Source organism: Tympanuchus pallidicinctus, unplaced genomic scaffold (assembly GCF_026119805.1).
Source record: "Tympanuchus pallidicinctus isolate F22 unplaced genomic scaffold, pur_lepc_1.0 scaffold11, whole genome shotgun sequence".
Classification (NCBI taxonomy): Eukaryota; Metazoa; Chordata; class Aves; order Galliformes; family Phasianidae; genus Tympanuchus; species Tympanuchus pallidicinctus.
In genome coordinates, this window is record NW_026294627.1 from 17,953,037 (window position 1) to 17,969,976 (window position 16,940).

Here is a 16,940-nt window from a genome sequence, read left to right on the forward strand (position 1 = left end):
GGAACTGGATCTGAGCCAATGGGTTAGATATTATGTTTTGACCTGAGGAGACACAGAATCAGTCATAGAATCCCGTAATCATTAAAGTTGAAAAAGACCTCTGAAGTCACCTAGTCCAACCACCAGCCCATCCCCCACCGTGCCCACTGACCACATCCCTCTGTGTCACATTCCCACACTTCTTGAACACCTCCAGGTATGGTGACTGCACGCCTGCCTGGGCAGCCTGTGCCAATGCCTCACCACTCTTTCTGAATGGAAATTTTTCCTAACATCCAACCTGAAGACAGGAAGAAGAGGAAAGTTGTTACCTGCTGTCCTGCTAATGGCTAATTGGACTGGGCCCTGATATCTGCTGCACATTTGCATCTTGGAACACAGGTGAGCATGAAATGAAGATCCTTCATGAGTCGTCATCCTGTCTTCTCCCAAACTTGTCATGCGTTGAAAGCATCTATGGGGGGATCCCATGGGCACCCCAGGTGGATGATAATTCAATCTAGAAATACAGGGCTGGACAGGGGTTCCTGGTCTCCAGGCCAGTCTCCTGGCAACAATTTGCTTATTTTCACAAACAGCTCAAACTTTCCTCTTTTCTGTCCCTTTGAACAGGAGTGTCTGTCTCACTCTTGGCTTCTGAAAGATCCAGAAAAGGAATGGAGGGCATAGCAGAGGGCATAGCAGAGGGTGAGACATGAATTAGAAGAACATGTAGTGTTCACATGACAGGGGATAGTGAGGACTTCACTGTCCTAGTGAGGAGCTCAGCTCCATGGGGTTGGCCCCCTCCATCCCAGAGGTTCTGGCATTCAACTGGACCCTGAGTGGGTCATGCCCACACCTCCCACCCAGCTCCCTGCATCCCTCGCCCACACCATACTGCACTGCGTGCCCTTCTTTTGCCCTGCGCTGCCTCCACACACCTTGCACTCTGCTGCCTTCCTGGCCAGCCTCCAGACCTGCTCTGCTGGCAGCAGCTCCACTTTTGCTTTCGGCTCCAACTGCCTCAGTCTTCAGCACAGAGTCCCACAAATGGGCTGTAGTCTGCTGGGATCTGGGTGAAGCATTCCATCATGCATTTGGGCTGTGATCAATGCATGCAGCAGTGCAGGTTTCTGCAGGTTGCTGCTTGAGTAGATGGACACGATCATCCTTATGGGGTCCCTTCCAACTCTGGATAGTCTATGATTTTATGCTTACTGCTGATTTTAAGACTTTTTCTTCTTTCTATAAAGCTTTGTGATGCATGCTCCGGGTGCTTGGCTATCATGTTGAGGATATACAATGTGCCCTCCGGGGATGCTCTGAGTTAGGTATTTCCTTTAGATACCATCTGAGCCCTCTGTCCGCAGGCCTTACAGCTCCTTTCATGGTGTTCTGTGACATATATGGCCACTTGTTACCCAGAACCCAAAGAACTTAAGGAAGTTCCATTTATGGACAAGCTAAGCCAAGAGAAGGAACTCTGGCTGCTTTCTTATTGTACTGTGCCAAGAGAGGCGACAGGGGGCTGAGTTCCCTTTCCACCCTCCTGCACTTTGAGGCCAACACTTCAGATTCCATGGCTTTTACACAGAGGGGTGGGCAGGGTATTGGTACCATCCCAAATAAACACAATATCCAGTTCATGCCTTTGTGCACTCCTTTATGGCACACGGGCAATACCAAGGAAGCGGAAGTTTGGAGGATTATTTGCTTGGGGATGGGAGGGGGTAGATGTTTGGAATGGGGTGTGGGTACAATTTGCTCAGTTGGTTCCTTTTTAAACCAAGAAATGTGAGTTCTGCATTGCCACCATCAGAAGCTGGAGGGGAGGAGCTCAGAACATGAACATCCACTGGCAAAAGGGAGCAGAGATTGGTTATGGAACTGGACTGGAGTAGACTGGAACACACCTGGCTGACTTCGGTCTCTACTGAACATTGGGAGGAATGGGAGTTTTGTACAAGCACATTACTCTGAGCATTTCAAGGGGATCAGTGCTCTTTCTTGAAAATCCTGAGGGCTGCAAAACCTGATGTTTTCAGCACTGGAAACAGTGTGTGCCACCATCACCATGTGCCACCTCTGTAAAGTGTCCATGGGCTCTGTCATCCCACCTCCAGAGGCATAAGGACACACCAGCAAAACCTACCAAACATTCTCTCTATCACCCACATATCCCCTGTGATCAATGTACTCACTGACGGCTCCTCATAACTCTGTGGTCATCTTTTTTCTTTTTTCTTTTATTTTTTTTTTCACTGCCATTAATTATTCCTGGAAGCAAATAAAAGGGCCCACCGATATCGCTCCCTCCTTCTGGCCGCAGCCAGCTTTTCCTTCGGGAGAAAAAACTTGTGTTCGTTTGCAGTGGGACAATGCCGACTTTTGAACCTCTAACCACTAACCAAACAAACCTTGCGCTCCGCTCCACAATCCAAACAGCCTTTATTGACAGGCGTATCGCAGCAACGCACCGCAGCTCGGGCAGCAGCCTGGCTGGGATCGATGTTGCAGGGCGGCCCCGGGCGCCAGAGGGCATCCTCCGAGGGACAGCCCCTCGGATCCATTTGGTGCCTGCAAAGCCCTGTGAACCGGCATCGCCGCGGTGTGGATTGGAATCCTTTAGATGCCACCATTGGGGCACGGTGCATACCGAACCCACGAGCAGTGAGCACAGCCTGAGTGCTGCTCACAGCAAGAAACCTGCATATATTAGCCCACATTGTGTCTGGGGATGGGCGCAGAGCTCCCCCAAAGTTTTCTGCCCCAGGTGGTGGAAGGAGAGCTGGGACATCCAAGGAGACTGAAAACTGACCAGTGGCATGAACTCCAAGCAAGGCAGGCAGCATGGGGAGTGACAATCAGTGCTGGGACACTGTGAGTGCCAAGTGGGTGCCTGGCAGCTCTCTGTAAGCACAGGATCTTCACCCCAGCATGGCTGGATGCAATTTTCACAGACTTCACTCTGCCCATCTCTGTATGGTGGTCCTCAGCACTGGGCGTACGGATCTTACAAGTGTCTTACACTGAGCTGTTCACTGCCACAGACTTGACACCGCCTCACCTTCTCTGCTCTGACTCTTCACAAACGTTTTGCATATTTGCAGTTATGACCAAAAAATGAAAAGTAAAATATAAAATTTAAAAAAAAAAATGTGCTTTAATTTCTTTTTTTTTTCCCCAATAAAATTCATTGTCAGCCCAACAGCATCGCTCAGACCTTCGCACAGATCCCTGAGATTCACTGGGGAGTGCCACGCTCCCCTTACACCTAACAAACGCCAGGGTAAAAAAAAAAAAAAAAAGGAAAAATAACAACAAAAGAAAACCATAATAATATTAATAACACCAAAGCCTCGGCCGCGGTTCCCCAAACGAGACGCGCACACTGTACATCTGTACACACGGCGCTGCAGTGCATTGGGGCCGTTCCCGCTGTGGCCGCGGGGCCTCTCCGGCCCCGGCCCGGCCCGGCCGTTCCTCCGCGATCCGTGCAGTCCCTGCGCTCGGCCGGGGCCGCTGTCACTGGGGGGCGGCAGGGCCCAGCCCGGCGGGTGGCGGGGCGGCCGCAGGCCCCGGCAACGGAGGGGCGGCGGGGCTGAGCGGCTCCGCGGCGCCGGGCTGCGCTTGCTGCAGCTTCTTCTTGTTGATCTTCCTCTCCTTCGCCCGACGGTTCTGGAACCAGATTTTCACCTGTCGGGTGTGGGAGAGCGAAAAAAAGGCAGTCGGTCTCAACGCACGGGGCTCCGCGGCGGGCGAGCGAGCCGATCCGCGCATCTCAATCCGCGCAACCCGATCCGCTCATCTCCGTCCCGCGTATTTCTGTCCCTTGTATCCCAACCTGCGCGACTCGAGCCGCGCATCCCAACCGCGCTCAGTCCGAACCGCACCACCGACCTGCCTCTCCGACAGCCCCAGGCTGGAGGCCAGCTCAGCTTTCCTCCGGATGGTGATGTAACGGCTGTAGTGGAACTCCTTCTCCAGCTCCAGCCGCTGGTGGTCTGTGTACACCACGCGGTATTTGTCCTTCGTCCTGGTTTTGACTGCGGAGGACAAAGCCGCGTTGGGAAAGCAAAAGAGAAAGGGCCGAGTGGGGCGAACGGGACGGGGCCTCTTCCAAACCTCGGACCGCGAAGGGCAGTCGGAGAGGAGCACCGTCCTTCGGCTCAGGGGGTGCCAAAGCTGTCGGAATGGTGCCGGAATGCAGCCCCCGCCCCGCTGCACCCCCGTTCATTTTGCTGGGGACAACTTTGGTTTATACTTCTGGCGGCGTCCCCGTTCGCTTTGCAGCGAGAATAAAGTCTTACCGCTTTGGAAGAAGAAAAAGCAATAGAAAAGGGGGAAAATAAGAAGAAAATAGTAATAAAAAGGTAAATAATGGAGAAAAGTGAAGCCCCATTGTGGACAGCGCAGATCGGACGGGAGCTCCGTTTCAGAAGGGGAAGAAGGGAGCTGAGCGCGTCGCGTTGAGCCCGGCGGACAGCTGTGGGGCTCAAAAATATTACAGAAAACACCGCACAGAAATAAAGGCTCGAGGGACGCGAGCGGACGGCGCGGCCCTCCCGTGCCCCCCTCTCTCTGATTGAAGCGGTGCTTCTCAGCCCCTTCCCACGGACACGAGCCGCGGGCAGCCCCTAACCCCAACCCTTCCCACCCCCCCCCCCCCCCCAGGTGCTCGGGCAGAATCCATGCAGGTGAAGTGCCGCAGAGCACAACAAAAGCACCCCGCGAGGAGACAAGGGCGATCAGAGAGAGCTCCCAGAGCCTCTGAATGGGGAACACAACCCCGAACAATGCGGGACAAGGAGATCTTATCAAAGAAAAACCCTTCTCAAAGCCTTAATGACAGCCACATTCTGTTTGAATTACCACTACTGAGCAAATGGCGGCGGCCGCTTTCATCCCCCGGCCCCGCGCATTACCATACGCGCTGCTCCAAAGGCGCAATTTGAATGCGGAGGGCCCGGCCGAGCAGCACCGACCCCGCGAGGGGAACGTCGCAGCCCGGGGGCAGCGCCGGGCACAGGGCCGGGGGAGGGGTGGGGAGGGCACACGATCGGTGATGGCTGCGGAAGTCACCGCTCCTTTTTTATTTTCATCATTATTATTTTTTTTTTTTCAGCCGTAAATATATCTGGAAATAGAAACGCGAAGGAAAAGAAAAAAAAGAGACAATGGGAGAGGAAGGTGTATATCAAAGCGGGCAGCGAGCAGCTCTGCTCATATAAAAGGGAGAGGGCTCGGCCGGGCCGTGGGGGGATTAACATCACAACGGAGCGCGGCGCCGGCCCCGGGGCAGAGGGGTTGGGGGGAACGCCCTCGCACCTCCGGGTCCCACCGGGCGGCCCGTGGGGGCCGCAGCCTCCGCAATGCCCTGTTTCCCGGGCTGGAGCCCAGCGAGCCAGAAGCGAATGTGGAGCGACAGCGGCCGATGATTTATATGACTGTAATTGGTTATAAAAATCTTTTAAGTGGCTCTAAGTGGCCGAGCGGAACGGAGAGCGACGTCGTCCTCCGCATGCCGGATGAGCCCGACTGCGAATCGGTTGTCCATCCGACGGCGCGCCCCGCAGCCCGGCCGTCCCCGGGCCCCGCAGCTCCTCTGCTCCCTGGGGGACGGCCCTGCCCCGCGCCCCGGCACGGGCCCGCTCTCTGCCCTTTCCCCATAGTTCCGGCGGAGACGCCACCGAGGAGCAGCCCCCGAGCGGGTCGGTTTCGGGCAGCCGCCCCCGCCGCCCCCGTCCCGTACCCCCCGCTTACCTTGGCTACCGAGCGTTGCCTGCGCCGGTTTTCTCACCCATTCGCACAGGCCGCGGCGCTGCCCGCCGGGGGACAGCGGCTCGGGGGCAGCGGAGGCGGCGGCGACGGCGGCGGCGGCGGGGGCGGCGCCGAGCGGCTGCATCCCCCCAGCAGAGCAGTGCGGCGCGGGGCCGGCGTGATGGTGGGCGTGCGGGTGGTGGTGGTGGTGGTGATGGTGGAAGTCGGCGGGGCTGTAGGCCATCGCCGCGGCCGGGGAGCCGCCGTTGAGGCCGTGCACGGCGGCGGCGGCGGCGGCGGCGGGCGGCGGGGCTCCCTGCCCGTAGGCCCCCCAGTCGTCGCGGAGCGGAGCGGCGTAGGGCGCGGGCCAGGCCGGCCCGGGGGACTGCGCGCCGTCGAGGTTCACATGGTAGCCGCCGTAGTCCGCGTATTGCGCGGCGCCCACGAAGTTCTGCGCCGCCAGGTTGAGCCCCCCCGAGTGGCGAACGGGGCCGGGGTACATGGGCCCGTCCTTGTCCAGGAGGTAGCTCACGTACATGCTGGCGGGGCCCCGGCGGCCGCTCTCGGCATGCTGCTGGGGCCGTCGGAGAGCCGCTGCCGGGGCCGTCGGAGCGCCGCCGCCCGGGGCCGGGCTCCCGCGGCGGGGAGGGGGCAGGCGGAGGGGCCGCGGCCCCGCGCAGTTCGCCGCCGCCGAGCGCTCCCGGTCCGAAGGCGATGGCCGGCAGCGCTTACATGATTAACGATTGTTTACAAGGCTCTATTAGTAATGGCCCAGACACACCAAAGGCAGGTGACGTGGAGAGGCGCTGGGTATATAGCTACTACCCCTAAAAGACGATTTGCATTTAAAAAGATAAGGAGAGGGCAGCGACCTGATCACAGCTAAATATTCAAGCCTTTATTGTTTAAGAGCTTCCTCCTTCCATTGCAACCTGGTGCACTTTAACCTCCAATCACAGGTTCAAAGGATGAAATCGAGAGACTTGCAAAAGACAGAGAAGGAGATCTAAGGGCGAGGGTGGGAAGATGGGAACCGCGGATCGGGCAGCGCCTTCGTCGCCCCTTCTCCTTGTTGGCGTTGGGGGCGAGGAGGGAGGTTTTGATTAAAAATCCCCAAAGCCGTTTTGTCGTCGTCGTTGTTTTAAGCCGCAAACCTCACGCTTGTCTTTCTAGCGCGCTTCCCACCCGCTCCCACTCCATGAACGAGAGGTAAGAGGAGAAACCCCCGCAGAGGGCACGGCGCTGTACGCCCGTCCGAGCCTCGACGGCCTCGACGAGAGCCTTCATCGGCAGCACCCGCAGCCCTTGCCCAGGAGGGACACTGCGGGGATGAGTGCGGGCCGCGGGACCCACGCGAGACCCACGTTGTCCTCGCTCCTCTCCCAACAGCCTCTGTCCATCCGGGGGCCGAGTCCTGCCCTCCCGGCACCCCCGGATTTTCCCACCCCGACGCCTCGGGAACCCGCCCCGGGGAGCATGCGGGCGGCAGCCAGCTCCCCCCGGCCGGGAGCCCCTTTGAAGAGTCGTCCCCCCCACCTCAGCTCTCCTCGCCGCTTTTATGCTTTAACTTTTCACCCTGAGCGGGGACAATGCCAGAAAACGTTTGCATATTTGCATCTTTTCCCATGGCACAGCGAGGAAACCTTTCACCCGCCGAGAGAGGTGGATGCGGACGGCAGCGTTTCCCAGTTTTCCCAGCTCAGCCCCGGCCCAGTTCGATGACTCTCCCGGGCGCTACGGTGCCGTCAGGGGGAAGCGGTCCTACCAGAGGTGGCCCACGGACCCCACACGCACGTCCGTGGCCTCCGTGTATCTCTCTTTCCTCTGGGTACGTGACCGTTTTGCAGCGTTCCTCCCGTTTCGACGGGCGGTTCTCATAAGTCCCTCAAAATTATCTTCTTATCCCTCTTCCGACGGCAGCTCCTGTGTCGAGAACGGGGCTGCCCCAGAGCTACGGGAATAACTCCGCGACGCCTCCCGAAGTGTTCCCCGACGTCCCATGTCCCTGCCCGCGGGCATCGGGGCTCTCGGGGAAGGACGGAACCCCGCTCCCTGCCCATCTCGGTTGGGACGCTTTCGCTGCGTGCGTCGTTCAGTGCCAGCACAGCAAACCCCATTGCCCACGCGATCTCATGGCCGCGGTTGCGACCGTGCAATAACAACAGCACACCGGGACGAGGGGTGCCGGGCGGCCGCCTCCTCCCTGTGGGATTTCTCTATCCCCTCGTGCGGTGCTGCCCCGGAGAAGCAGTGCCGCGTCCCCCCGCGGTGTCACGGCCGGGCTGCGCCGACAGAGTTTGATGGTGCCATAAACGAGGAAGGGCCATTAAAACGACACAACTCGGAACACAGAGCATCAAAACGCACCGAAGTCCGCACAGACCCTCAGCCCGGCGGGACGCGGCGCTCTCCGGCCGGGTCGGATTGAAGGTGCCCCTCCCGATCCCGGGCTCTATGCGGGATCTCCGCCCGATCTGGGTCAGGGTGCCTTCCCCTGTCCCACTGCGTTCTGATCCAGGAAGGAGTTTTGTGTCCCCCCTGCAAACCGATTGAGGCCTCTTTGTTTCCCACGCGGTTTTCCCATCTTCTCTCTCCTCGAGGTTCTGGGGAGGGTGCGTGGGGCATGGCCAAGGCAGCAGCTTTGGGTGGCGGGTGGGGGGGTTCCTTCCTTTCGTTTCTTTCATCATAAAAGTATGATTATTATTTTGTTTATCCTTTTATTTCCCTAGATCCTGAACGAAGAAAAGCGACTTTAAGGTGACAAGTGCCAAACCACGGCTGTTGGGAGCGAAATATCACCTGGGGATTTGGGGTTTTGTTTATATTTTATTTTATATTTTATATTTTATTTTATATTTTATATTTTATTTTATTTTATTTTATTTTATTTTATTTTATTTTATTTTATTTTATTTTATTTTATTTTGTTTTATTTTGTTTTGTTTTGTTTTGTTTTGTTTTGTTTATGTTGACCCCGTGTTTCCCTGCAGGGCCATTTGCTTCTCCCCTCTTTCTCTACATGCAGATCCCCTCTTTCCCCTCTCGGTTCCACCGGCGGCTCTGCCTCAGCCGCCCCCGTGGCTGCGGTCCCTTCGGGCTGCGGCGCTTTGCAGCGCCCGCTCCTTTCTACCAGCCCTGGCGCAGCTTGGAGCAGAACATCACCAGTTCCGAGGGAATCCGCCTGAGCACTGTCAGACAGAAATGCCTCCGGCGGTGACTCCCCACGTCTCTCCCGCTGCCTTCTGGAACGGGGTCTCCTTCGGGGCGCGGCCCTGGAGCCGGATCCCGGGACAGCGCGGCACGGGGACCCCGTCCGAGCCGCCCGTAGGAGCCCCGGGAAAGGCCGAGCGCGGCCACCCCCGTCGAGGGACAGCGGGCGCCTTCTTGTTGGGCTCCGACTGCATTCAGGTTTTCACGGAGCGATTTTTCTGTCTCCCGAGAGAAGATCAGGGTGAAGTGGGTGGGTCTTCCCATCTCCCCCACCGTAACGGCGCGGCACCGGGAGCTTTGTTTGCGAGGGAGAAGAAAAAAAAACCTTCTTGAAAGCCCTTTGGTGGCCGAGGAGAGGGAAGGAGGAACCGAGGGTTGGTGTGTCCGAGCTGTGGAATTTATGGCTCCCCCTAAGCACAGACATGATAAGGACTTAGAAAACATCTTGGATCTTTTCAAGCCGGCAGCCCCCGAGGCTTTGATGTAGATTACGTTGCAGAATAACCCAATACTTTTATCGTGGGGTTGATACCCGGCTTGTTTAAGCACATGCCTGCAGGAGCGGGCTGGATGCAGAACGCTGCTCCGAGCTGCTGGAAAGGAGTGGGGCCGGGGGAGGGGGCACGGAACAGCACGATTCAGCTCGGCACGGCTCTGCCCCTCGGACAGGTGCCGTCGGGCCTGAGCTTAGATGGCTGCTGTCATCCCCAGACAAGAAAACACTGCTCATAGAGTGGCCACCATTGCCCACATTCATATTGAGCCTCGAGGAAGGTGCCCAATAGTGGCTGCAGCATGATCAGCAGTCTGCCAGCAGTGAGCCCTGTGGCTATCCCTGGTCCTCGGGCCAATGGCCCCTTCATCCTCATAACCATCTAATTCCCTACATCTTGCTTTGAGATGTGCTCTTTGTGAGGCAGCCCAAGGTCGTGTCTCCCACTGTGTGCTGCCCACCTCTCCCCCCCCAGGGCCCCATCTCCTCACCCCACAGCAGCCCTGTGCTGCAGGGCTGTACACTCAGCACAGGCATTGTGGGGACACTTCGTTGTTTGCAAGGTCAAAGGTTTCAGAGGCGTTGACTGCACACCTCCTTGCAGGGCCCTGGAGCTCTGGGGGTGATGTTTCATGCAGGTGGCAAAGGCTGCTCTGAGGGGGTGGATGGGGCTCCTGCAAGCATTGCACAGCTCAGGGGGGTTCCCCCAACCACTGCTTCAAAAGCCTTCCCCAGGACTAGAGGTTCCCATTCCCCCACCCCACTGCTCACTCTGAGAACTGGGGCTGTAAAGAAGGGAGGAGACAGCGCTTCTGCCAGGGACAAACCCATTCCCTCCAAAGCAAACAAAGCCCAGGCCTCTGGCTCTGAGGAGGAGCTGAGTCTGACTGTTCCCCACACCGCCCATTCACTCCCAGATCTTTCCCCTGGAGAAGAGTGGGGCCTCGCCCCACGTTTCAGATCACAAAGGTCCCAGGAGCAGGGCCTTACCCTGGGCCACACCACCCTCCTCTGACGACTCCCACCTGGCTGAGCCCTGGGGCAGGGGGACACTTCGGGCACTGAGGGTTGGTCCTGGTGTCACACAGGGTTTGATTCTCTTCCAAATCTCCCATCCCTCTCTTTCAAACACAGTAGTTTGGCTTAGAGAAGTACATCCAGAACCAGGAGAAAGGTCTCCTAGGCAAGCTCAAGAGACGTGTGTGAGGTTCAGCAAATCCAAGTGCAAGATCTTGCACCTGGCTCACAGCCACCCTCATTATCAATACAAGCTGGGGAGCAAAAGGAAAGAGCACAGCCCTGCTGAAAAAGACATCGGGGTAGTGCTGGAGGGCAGTTGGATGTGAGCAGCAGTGTGCCCTCATAGCCCAGAAAGCCAACTTTATCCTGAGCTGCGTCCGAAGCAGCATGGCCAGCAGGGCAAGTGAGTGATCCTGCCCCTCTGCTCTGTGCTGGCAAGGCCTCACCTGGAGTACTGCATCCAGATGTGGAGTCCTCAGTACAGGGGAGGCATAGAGCTATTGGAGTGCATCCAGAGGAGGGGCACAAAAATGATCCAAGGGATGGAACAGCTCCCTATGAGAACAGAGGAGAGAGCTGGGGCTGTTCAGCCTGGAGAAGAGAAGGCTGTGGGGAGGCCTGAGAGTGGCCTTGTGATATATGAGGGGGCTGCAAGAAAGAAGGGGATGGACTCTTTAGGGGAAACGGTTTCAAACTAAAAAAAAGAGAGATTTAGACTGGGAGGAAAACTCTCTAACTAGAATATAAGGAAAGAAGTTTTTTTGTAATAAAAGCAGTGAGGCACTGGCACAGGTTGCCCAGCAACCAGAGAGGTGGTGGATGCCCCATCCCTGGGGTCACTCACTCAAGGTCAGGCTGGACGGGGCTCTGAGTACCTGATGGAGCTGTAGGTGTCCCTGTTCATCATAGGGAGTTGGACTAGGTGGCCCTTAAAGGTCACTTGCAGCTCAAGTGATTCTACGATTCTTTATTTTGGTGAGTGCTGTTGGCGACACAGGGTGACCGATTTGGCGGAGAACTCACTGCGGGAGGAGCTGCCCTCTCGGCATCTCACCAACTCGCTGCGCCCGCAGCTCCCCGCACCCCGCGGTGCCGTCGCAGCGATCCCCGAGCTCCCCCTAGTGCCGCCGCCCGTCGCCGGGGACGAGAGAAGAAACTCCGGGCCGCTTCCCAGCGTCAGCCTCATCATTTCTTTTTACAATAAAGGTAGTGAAGCGCCGGTAGGGGTTGCTCGGAGAGGTGGTGGATGCTCCGTCCACCGAGACTTTCAAGGCAGGCTGGACTGGGACCAGGGAGACCCGATCAAGCTGTGGTGTCCCTGCTCATTGCAGGGGAGTTGGGCTAGATGGCCTTTAAATGTCCCTCCCAACTCTAAGGACTCTATGATTCCGTAAGTATACAACTCACAAGTGCTGTATTAAAACATGAATTATTTTCAGGCAGTGTTAGTAAATAGCAGCTTGGTTTACAAGATAGCATATTCTATCCAAACACTCATTAATTTGTAACACTGGAAATACTATTTGCAGTTGAGGCTTTGTAAGATATTAATGAGAACAAAATTATTAACCAGTATATTCTGACCTCAGCTCCCTGAGGTACAGACAAATGCATCCAATTAGACATCGTGAAAGGCATGTTTACAAATCCCCAAACCCCACCATGACAATAATGTGTATTTTTAGCTGTATTAAAAAAATACTGAGGCTCTGATTATTGTCCTGGGAATCTGAAAGCAAGTTAGAGATGTGCTCTCATCTTGTGGCAGCCAAGTTTATGCAGTCTGGCTGACCCCTGGGAGCTGGGTGTGGTACCACACTCCTAACTTGCTACAGTGGACAAATTCTATAAAACTGTTATTTTTTTACTTGATATTAAAACACACCAAGCTTGAAGAGCAGGATTAGCTGTAGTTCAGTTTGCGTGAGACTTCCAGTTGGAGGCAGTCATCCAAGTTTTCTAGACTAGGGAGCAGGAAGGTCATGTCCTGCCCTCCTCTGCCTGTTGTAGGTGCTTATTTAGGTGAGAGAATCACTTGCTGTGAGTGCATGACTCTCACCAACAAGTGCAGAGCTGGGTGGCTGGAGCCCACCTAAGTACCTAAAGCTCAATGACATGAACTCACCTGAACTGGGCATCTATTGGGAAATCACAGCAATTGAGATAATCAGGACAGGACAGTCAAACACACTCAGCTTTATAGTTCCCTGTAAACTAAGGCTGGTATTCTAAAACTCAGGCTTCTAAAGTTGGCAGTTTTAAGTGGCCTTATTTCCAGCACTCACTGACATCCAGGGATCAAGGTGTTCTGGACCTCACGCAATTTCCCTTTAGATGCACAGTCTGAGCTTGTGCTCAGACAAAAAAACCCCACAGTTTTTTTGTGTTTGTTTGAATTGTGTTGAGAGCAGCCTCAGTTCCAATGCATGGATTAGATTCTGTTTACATAAAACCAGCAAAGAGATTTCTGGTCACAGAGGGATGGCTAAAAGACAGCTGCACCTGTCTTGTTAAAGATGTGCTTGTTGAAGGCAAAGAAATGAATTGCTGTGTCTTCTCCTCAAAGTAACATGAACATGGATTGTCCCACCAAAAATGTGAACAGTGCAGGAGGTGATAACATCTTCTTAGTGGTGAAGTGAAGCATTTGTGCTACATGGAGCTTAGGAAAATACTGAGGTCAAACCCCATTCATTTCTCAACATGAAATGAGCTCTTCGTGTTGGAGCAGAGCTGGGAACAGAAGAAATTCCTCATCCTTACATACACCTGGGTTAGTTTTGTTGTTGGATTTGGGTGGAGAAACAGTTTTCTTCATGTTCTGGTAAATCTAGAGATTGGAAAGAGGAAAGAAAGGATACCTTCTGTTAGAATGTATTGTTCTCAGAGAACTGCTTTTCTCATGCTGAAGCAGGCGCTGGAAGGGTGCAGACCTCCTCCTAGAAGAGATATTCCTGTGCACCATGGGAGAGCCATGCTCAGGTCTGTAACGTCTCACTGAATCATAGAATCATTACTGTTGGAAAAGACCTCTAAGGTCATCTAGTCCAACCATCACCACCATGCCCACTAACTATGTCCTTCAGTGCCACATCTACACGTTTCTTAAACACCTCTAGGACTCCACTGCTTCCCTGGGCAGCCCTTTCCACTACAAAAAGAGAAACCAGATCATTGTAATCTATGGGTCCCCTCCAAAAATAAGGTTTTTCTCCTTTCTTTGTTTACTTACTGCTCCCTCTGCCTCCACCAGCTGACAGGCAAGAGAGGAAACCAGCTGGGAAAATGAGGGTCTTCTTCTGGAGTCCAGTGCCCAGCAGGACTGCATCACATAATAGCTATGGGAGCAAGGAGGTGATAGAAAATATGTGAGCTGTTGGAGTCTGGTAAGGGCCTTCATGGAAATGCAGATGTTGGATGGGAATGCAGGGCACCAGGATGACTTTCCAAAGAGAGGGCAGATTTGAACACAGTGCATCAGAGGAAAGCACAAAGAAAGGATGAGGAAAAAGGGTGAAATGAAGTACATGGCTGTACTGGTGTCCTTAGCAAAATCTTCATCACAGGACTGAGGCCAGGATTTCACACTGGCTGGAATGTACTGGTGTGTTAACCTTGTCTTCCAGCCTCCACACAGAAAAAGGTAGGCAAAATGCATTCAGGACTATCGAGCCCACAAGAACAGATTCAGCTTGAGTCTGACAAGAATTGTCTTTCTAACGGTTTCTGCTTAAGGATAAAACTTACAAGATCAAGATGCATTTTTCAGAGTTAGAGAAGGATCCCACCTTCTTCAACTTTTATGAACAAGATACAGTGTAAAATAAATATGAGGTCATACAAGCAGTGACACAGCAAACGTAAATCTCCACTCTGTGCATAATCCAGAAAAAGAAAAAACAACCAAAAAGCCCACTTACACATGTTTTGTAGCATAATAAGGTCTGTCCATTTTAAATCCACTTTTAATTAATTTGTAGAAGTTCGCATCAACTTGAATGCCAGGGTAAGGATTTACACCTGGGAAAATATGGTAGGAAAACTGCACTCAGGACTATGGACTCCACAAGAGCAGATACAGCTTGAGTCTGATGAACTGCCAAAGACAAGCAGTGCTCTTTTGCAACGTTATCACCCAACGCACCCAAAGAGAATATTTCCCACAGCAGTATTCCATAAGACCAAACATCACTCTTCATGGTGTACATCCCCTCAAATAAGCTTTCAGGAGCCATCCATTTAACGGGTAAACGAACCTGTGCAGGTGGGGAAAAGAAGGCAGGTCATGCCATGATACAGGCTCACTGTGTGCATTGTTGTAGCTCTCACTGCTCAGCTAGAAACAAGTTAAAAGCTTGACCTGTCTCTGAATCACTGCCTTAATTTAGCTAATTATGAACTAAGAATCTGCATTTCTCAAGGGCAGATAAAGTGAGACTTCTGCACTGTTTATACAGTTGTCTACAGTTCTAAAGAGAATTTGAAAATGTAAGGCTTCCCTTTCCTTGGTTCCTTATAATTCTTAAAATATCATGAAAAACATAGAGCACTCATAAACTCACATTGCCCTGGACGATGTAGTTGGAGTCATTCACGACATCTCTGGCAAGGCCAAAGTCACATATTTTCATGACTTTCCCACGGGTCACCAGTATATTGCGGGCAGCGAGGTCTCTGTGAATGCACTAAGAGGGACAGGATGGGTGAACACTGCATCGTTTGGTATCAGAGGGAAAAAATTACCTGGTTTGTGGCTTTGCACAGGGCTCTGTGAATCACTGCCCCTTTCCTCTGAAACTCTGCAAGTTGGGCAGACCCTGGTTCCTCCTGGCTGAGGACAGTGCCAGGGTAGGCAGAAGCGTGTGGTGTAGCCACTGCTTCTTACTCAGGGCTGTGCTTACAAGTGCAAGCCAGTCTTTGCTACAGAGCTGGGGAAGGAGGTTTAATTCAAGTCTGCCACTGTGTGGCTCTCTTCCTCTGTCTGCATTTTAACAGGCTGATGCATTTTTGCTGTCTTTTCTATCTTAACATTATGCTACCCTTCACCTTACCGATTTGGACTCAAGAAACTCCATTCCTTTGGCAACTTGATAAGAGAAGCATAAAAGGTCTTCAAAAGTGAGCACATTCAAATCCTCGTCTTCATCCATCTGTCTGCTTGCACACTTTATTTCATCTGTAAAAAATAACCAGAACAATATTTTCCATACCCTCCCTTACTCCCTGATTAATTCTATCGGCTGTTATAGGATTTTCACCTCTCCTACCAAGAACAACAATAAGAAGAGCATTCACCTTTTGCATTCTTTGCTCAGACAAAATATTTTTGTACTCAAATACCATGTATAGCATGACCAGAAACATAACCCTGAGGTATTAATTGTTAAATCCTTCCCCGGCAAAATACATTTCTGACAGGAAGGAAGAGAGACAACAGAATGGGACCTCCTGTGTTGTTGAGTAGCCAAGCCAGATCAATAATATAATAAATACAATAATAACAGAATTGCTAGAGATAAGAGCAATTAATCTATTACCTTCCTCAGAGCAGAGTGCAATCCCATTTGGTCCAGAGGTCATATTTATGTTTTGGCTTGTTTGTGTGACTTTAAGTTCATCCTGTCTGTACAGATCCATGTTCACATCATATTTCAGGTGAGCTCCCTTCCTGGTAAGAGTGACAGATTTTCCAAGGTTATACAATGGCAAAAATAATCTACTAAATGTAAACTGTTTTACAGGGAAATAGCATGATCTGTTATAACTAACAAAAACCTGAGCATAGACATGGTTTTCTCAAAACTTACAAGAGAAACAAGAGATTCCTGGTCCTTTAGTAAGTGATAGGAACATTTTAAGAAGAATCAAATCTCAGTTCTTTTCAAGGCCTTGCTTCTTAAAGCCTGCAGACTCTCAAGAACTCAGTAATTACACCTGTTCACAGTACAGCTAAGAATGCAGCTGAAAAGCTCTTGCAAAGTATTAAACTTTGCTGAATTTCTTACCTGGAATTTTGGTCCAAACAGGTATTGTGATAGAAACTGAAGTTGTGTTGTTTAAAAATATCAGTCAGAGTCCAGTGAAATTTTTCTCTCTTGCTCCTTAAGTAGTTCAGAAGGTCACCATAGCAACAGTATTCAAAAATCAAGTAGATTGGTCCTGAAATATTTGAAAAGGAAACATCTTCTGCTATCTATAGCAGTGTCTCCATGAAAGTCTTAAGAATGGCCCAGCTTCCTCCAGGATTGACTTGTATTAAATATCCCAGTCATCTCCCCTACTGAACTGCAAATACACCAGTGGAAATCCCTTTGAAAAGTGTATGCAACTGAACTTCCCTTGTGGTCCATCTCTCAAGGTGGACTTCAAATCCCAATGAAGGCATGAAGACCTTTTCCTATGCCAACAGCACTGGGCAGGAGGCACAAGCTATAAAGGTACAACGGTTCTCAACAACAAAAGGTGACCCCTGCTA

The 16,940-nt window shown here is 52.7% G+C and overlaps 3 protein-coding genes and 1 long non-coding RNA gene across 9 annotated transcripts in view; 1 reads left to right on the plus strand and 3 right to left on the minus strand.

The window, feature by feature from the left end:
- Nucleotides 1–10,990, minus strand: part of MTIF3 (mitochondrial translational initiation factor 3) — a 206,601-nt gene extending 195,611 nt beyond the window's left edge. Inside the window, exon 1 of the mRNA XM_052671446.1 lies at nt 10,912–10,990. Coding sequence (XP_052527406.1) covers nt 10,912–10,925 — 14 coding nt within the window. The 5' untranslated portion in view covers nt 10,926–10,990. The remainder of the gene's footprint in view (nt 1–10,911) is intronic.
- On the plus strand, nt 299–3,313 carry LOC128075018 (uncharacterized). Its single transcript, XR_008203562.1, has 2 exons — nt 299–381; nt 1,773–3,313. It is a non-coding gene; the product is annotated as an uncharacterized LOC128075018 (long non-coding RNA).
- CDX2 (caudal type homeobox 2) lies at nt 3,123–6,332 on the minus strand. The gene is made up of 3 exons (XM_052671443.1): nt 5,746–6,332; nt 3,883–4,028; nt 3,123–3,678 (listed from the first exon to the last, which is right to left on the minus strand). The coding sequence occupies exons 1-3, from the start codon at nt 6,278–6,280 to the stop codon at nt 3,508–3,510; spliced, it is 852 nt and encodes a 283-aa protein (XP_052527403.1). The 5' UTR covers nt 6,281–6,332; the 3' UTR covers nt 3,123–3,507.
- An 887-nt stretch (nt 10,991–11,877) lies between the features above and the next one.
- Nucleotides 11,878–16,940, minus strand: part of FLT3 (fms related receptor tyrosine kinase 3) — a 40,087-nt gene continuing 35,024 nt past the window's right edge. For 3 of the 6 annotated variants that reach the window (XM_052671416.1, XM_052671413.1, XM_052671415.1), the window contains 8 exons: nt 16,471–16,624; nt 16,003–16,133; nt 15,517–15,641; nt 15,028–15,150; nt 14,610–14,721; nt 14,386–14,485; nt 13,698–13,803; nt 11,878–13,295 (listed from right to left, as the gene is read on the minus strand). In XM_052671416.1, coding sequence (XP_052527376.1) covers nt 13,164–13,295; nt 13,698–13,803; nt 14,386–14,485; nt 14,610–14,721; nt 15,028–15,150; nt 15,517–15,641; nt 16,003–16,133; nt 16,471–16,624 — 983 coding nt within the window. In that variant the 3' untranslated portion in view covers nt 11,878–13,163. Of the gene's footprint in view, nt 13,296–13,697; nt 13,804–14,385; nt 14,486–14,609; nt 14,722–15,027; nt 15,151–15,511; nt 15,642–16,002; nt 16,134–16,470; nt 16,625–16,940 lie in introns of those variants that run through there. The other 3 variants (XM_052671414.1, XM_052671417.1, XR_008203554.1) reach the window with 3 other exon arrangements.

Bases quoted from the DNA above. Each gene is read 5' to 3' on its own strand.
- CDX2 (XM_052671443.1), bottom strand. From the start codon at position 6,280: ATGTACGTGAGCTACCTCCTGGACAAGGACGGGCCCATGTACCCCGGC. The intron at 4,029-5,745 runs GTAAGCGGGGGG...TGTCCTCCGCAG, and splicing joins GGCAACGCTCGGTAGCCAAG to TCAAAACCAGGACGAAGGAC. The intron at 3,679-3,882 runs GTCGGTGGTGCG...CACACCCGACAG, and splicing joins TGGGGCTGTCGGAGAGGCAG to GTGAAAATCTGGTTCCAGAA.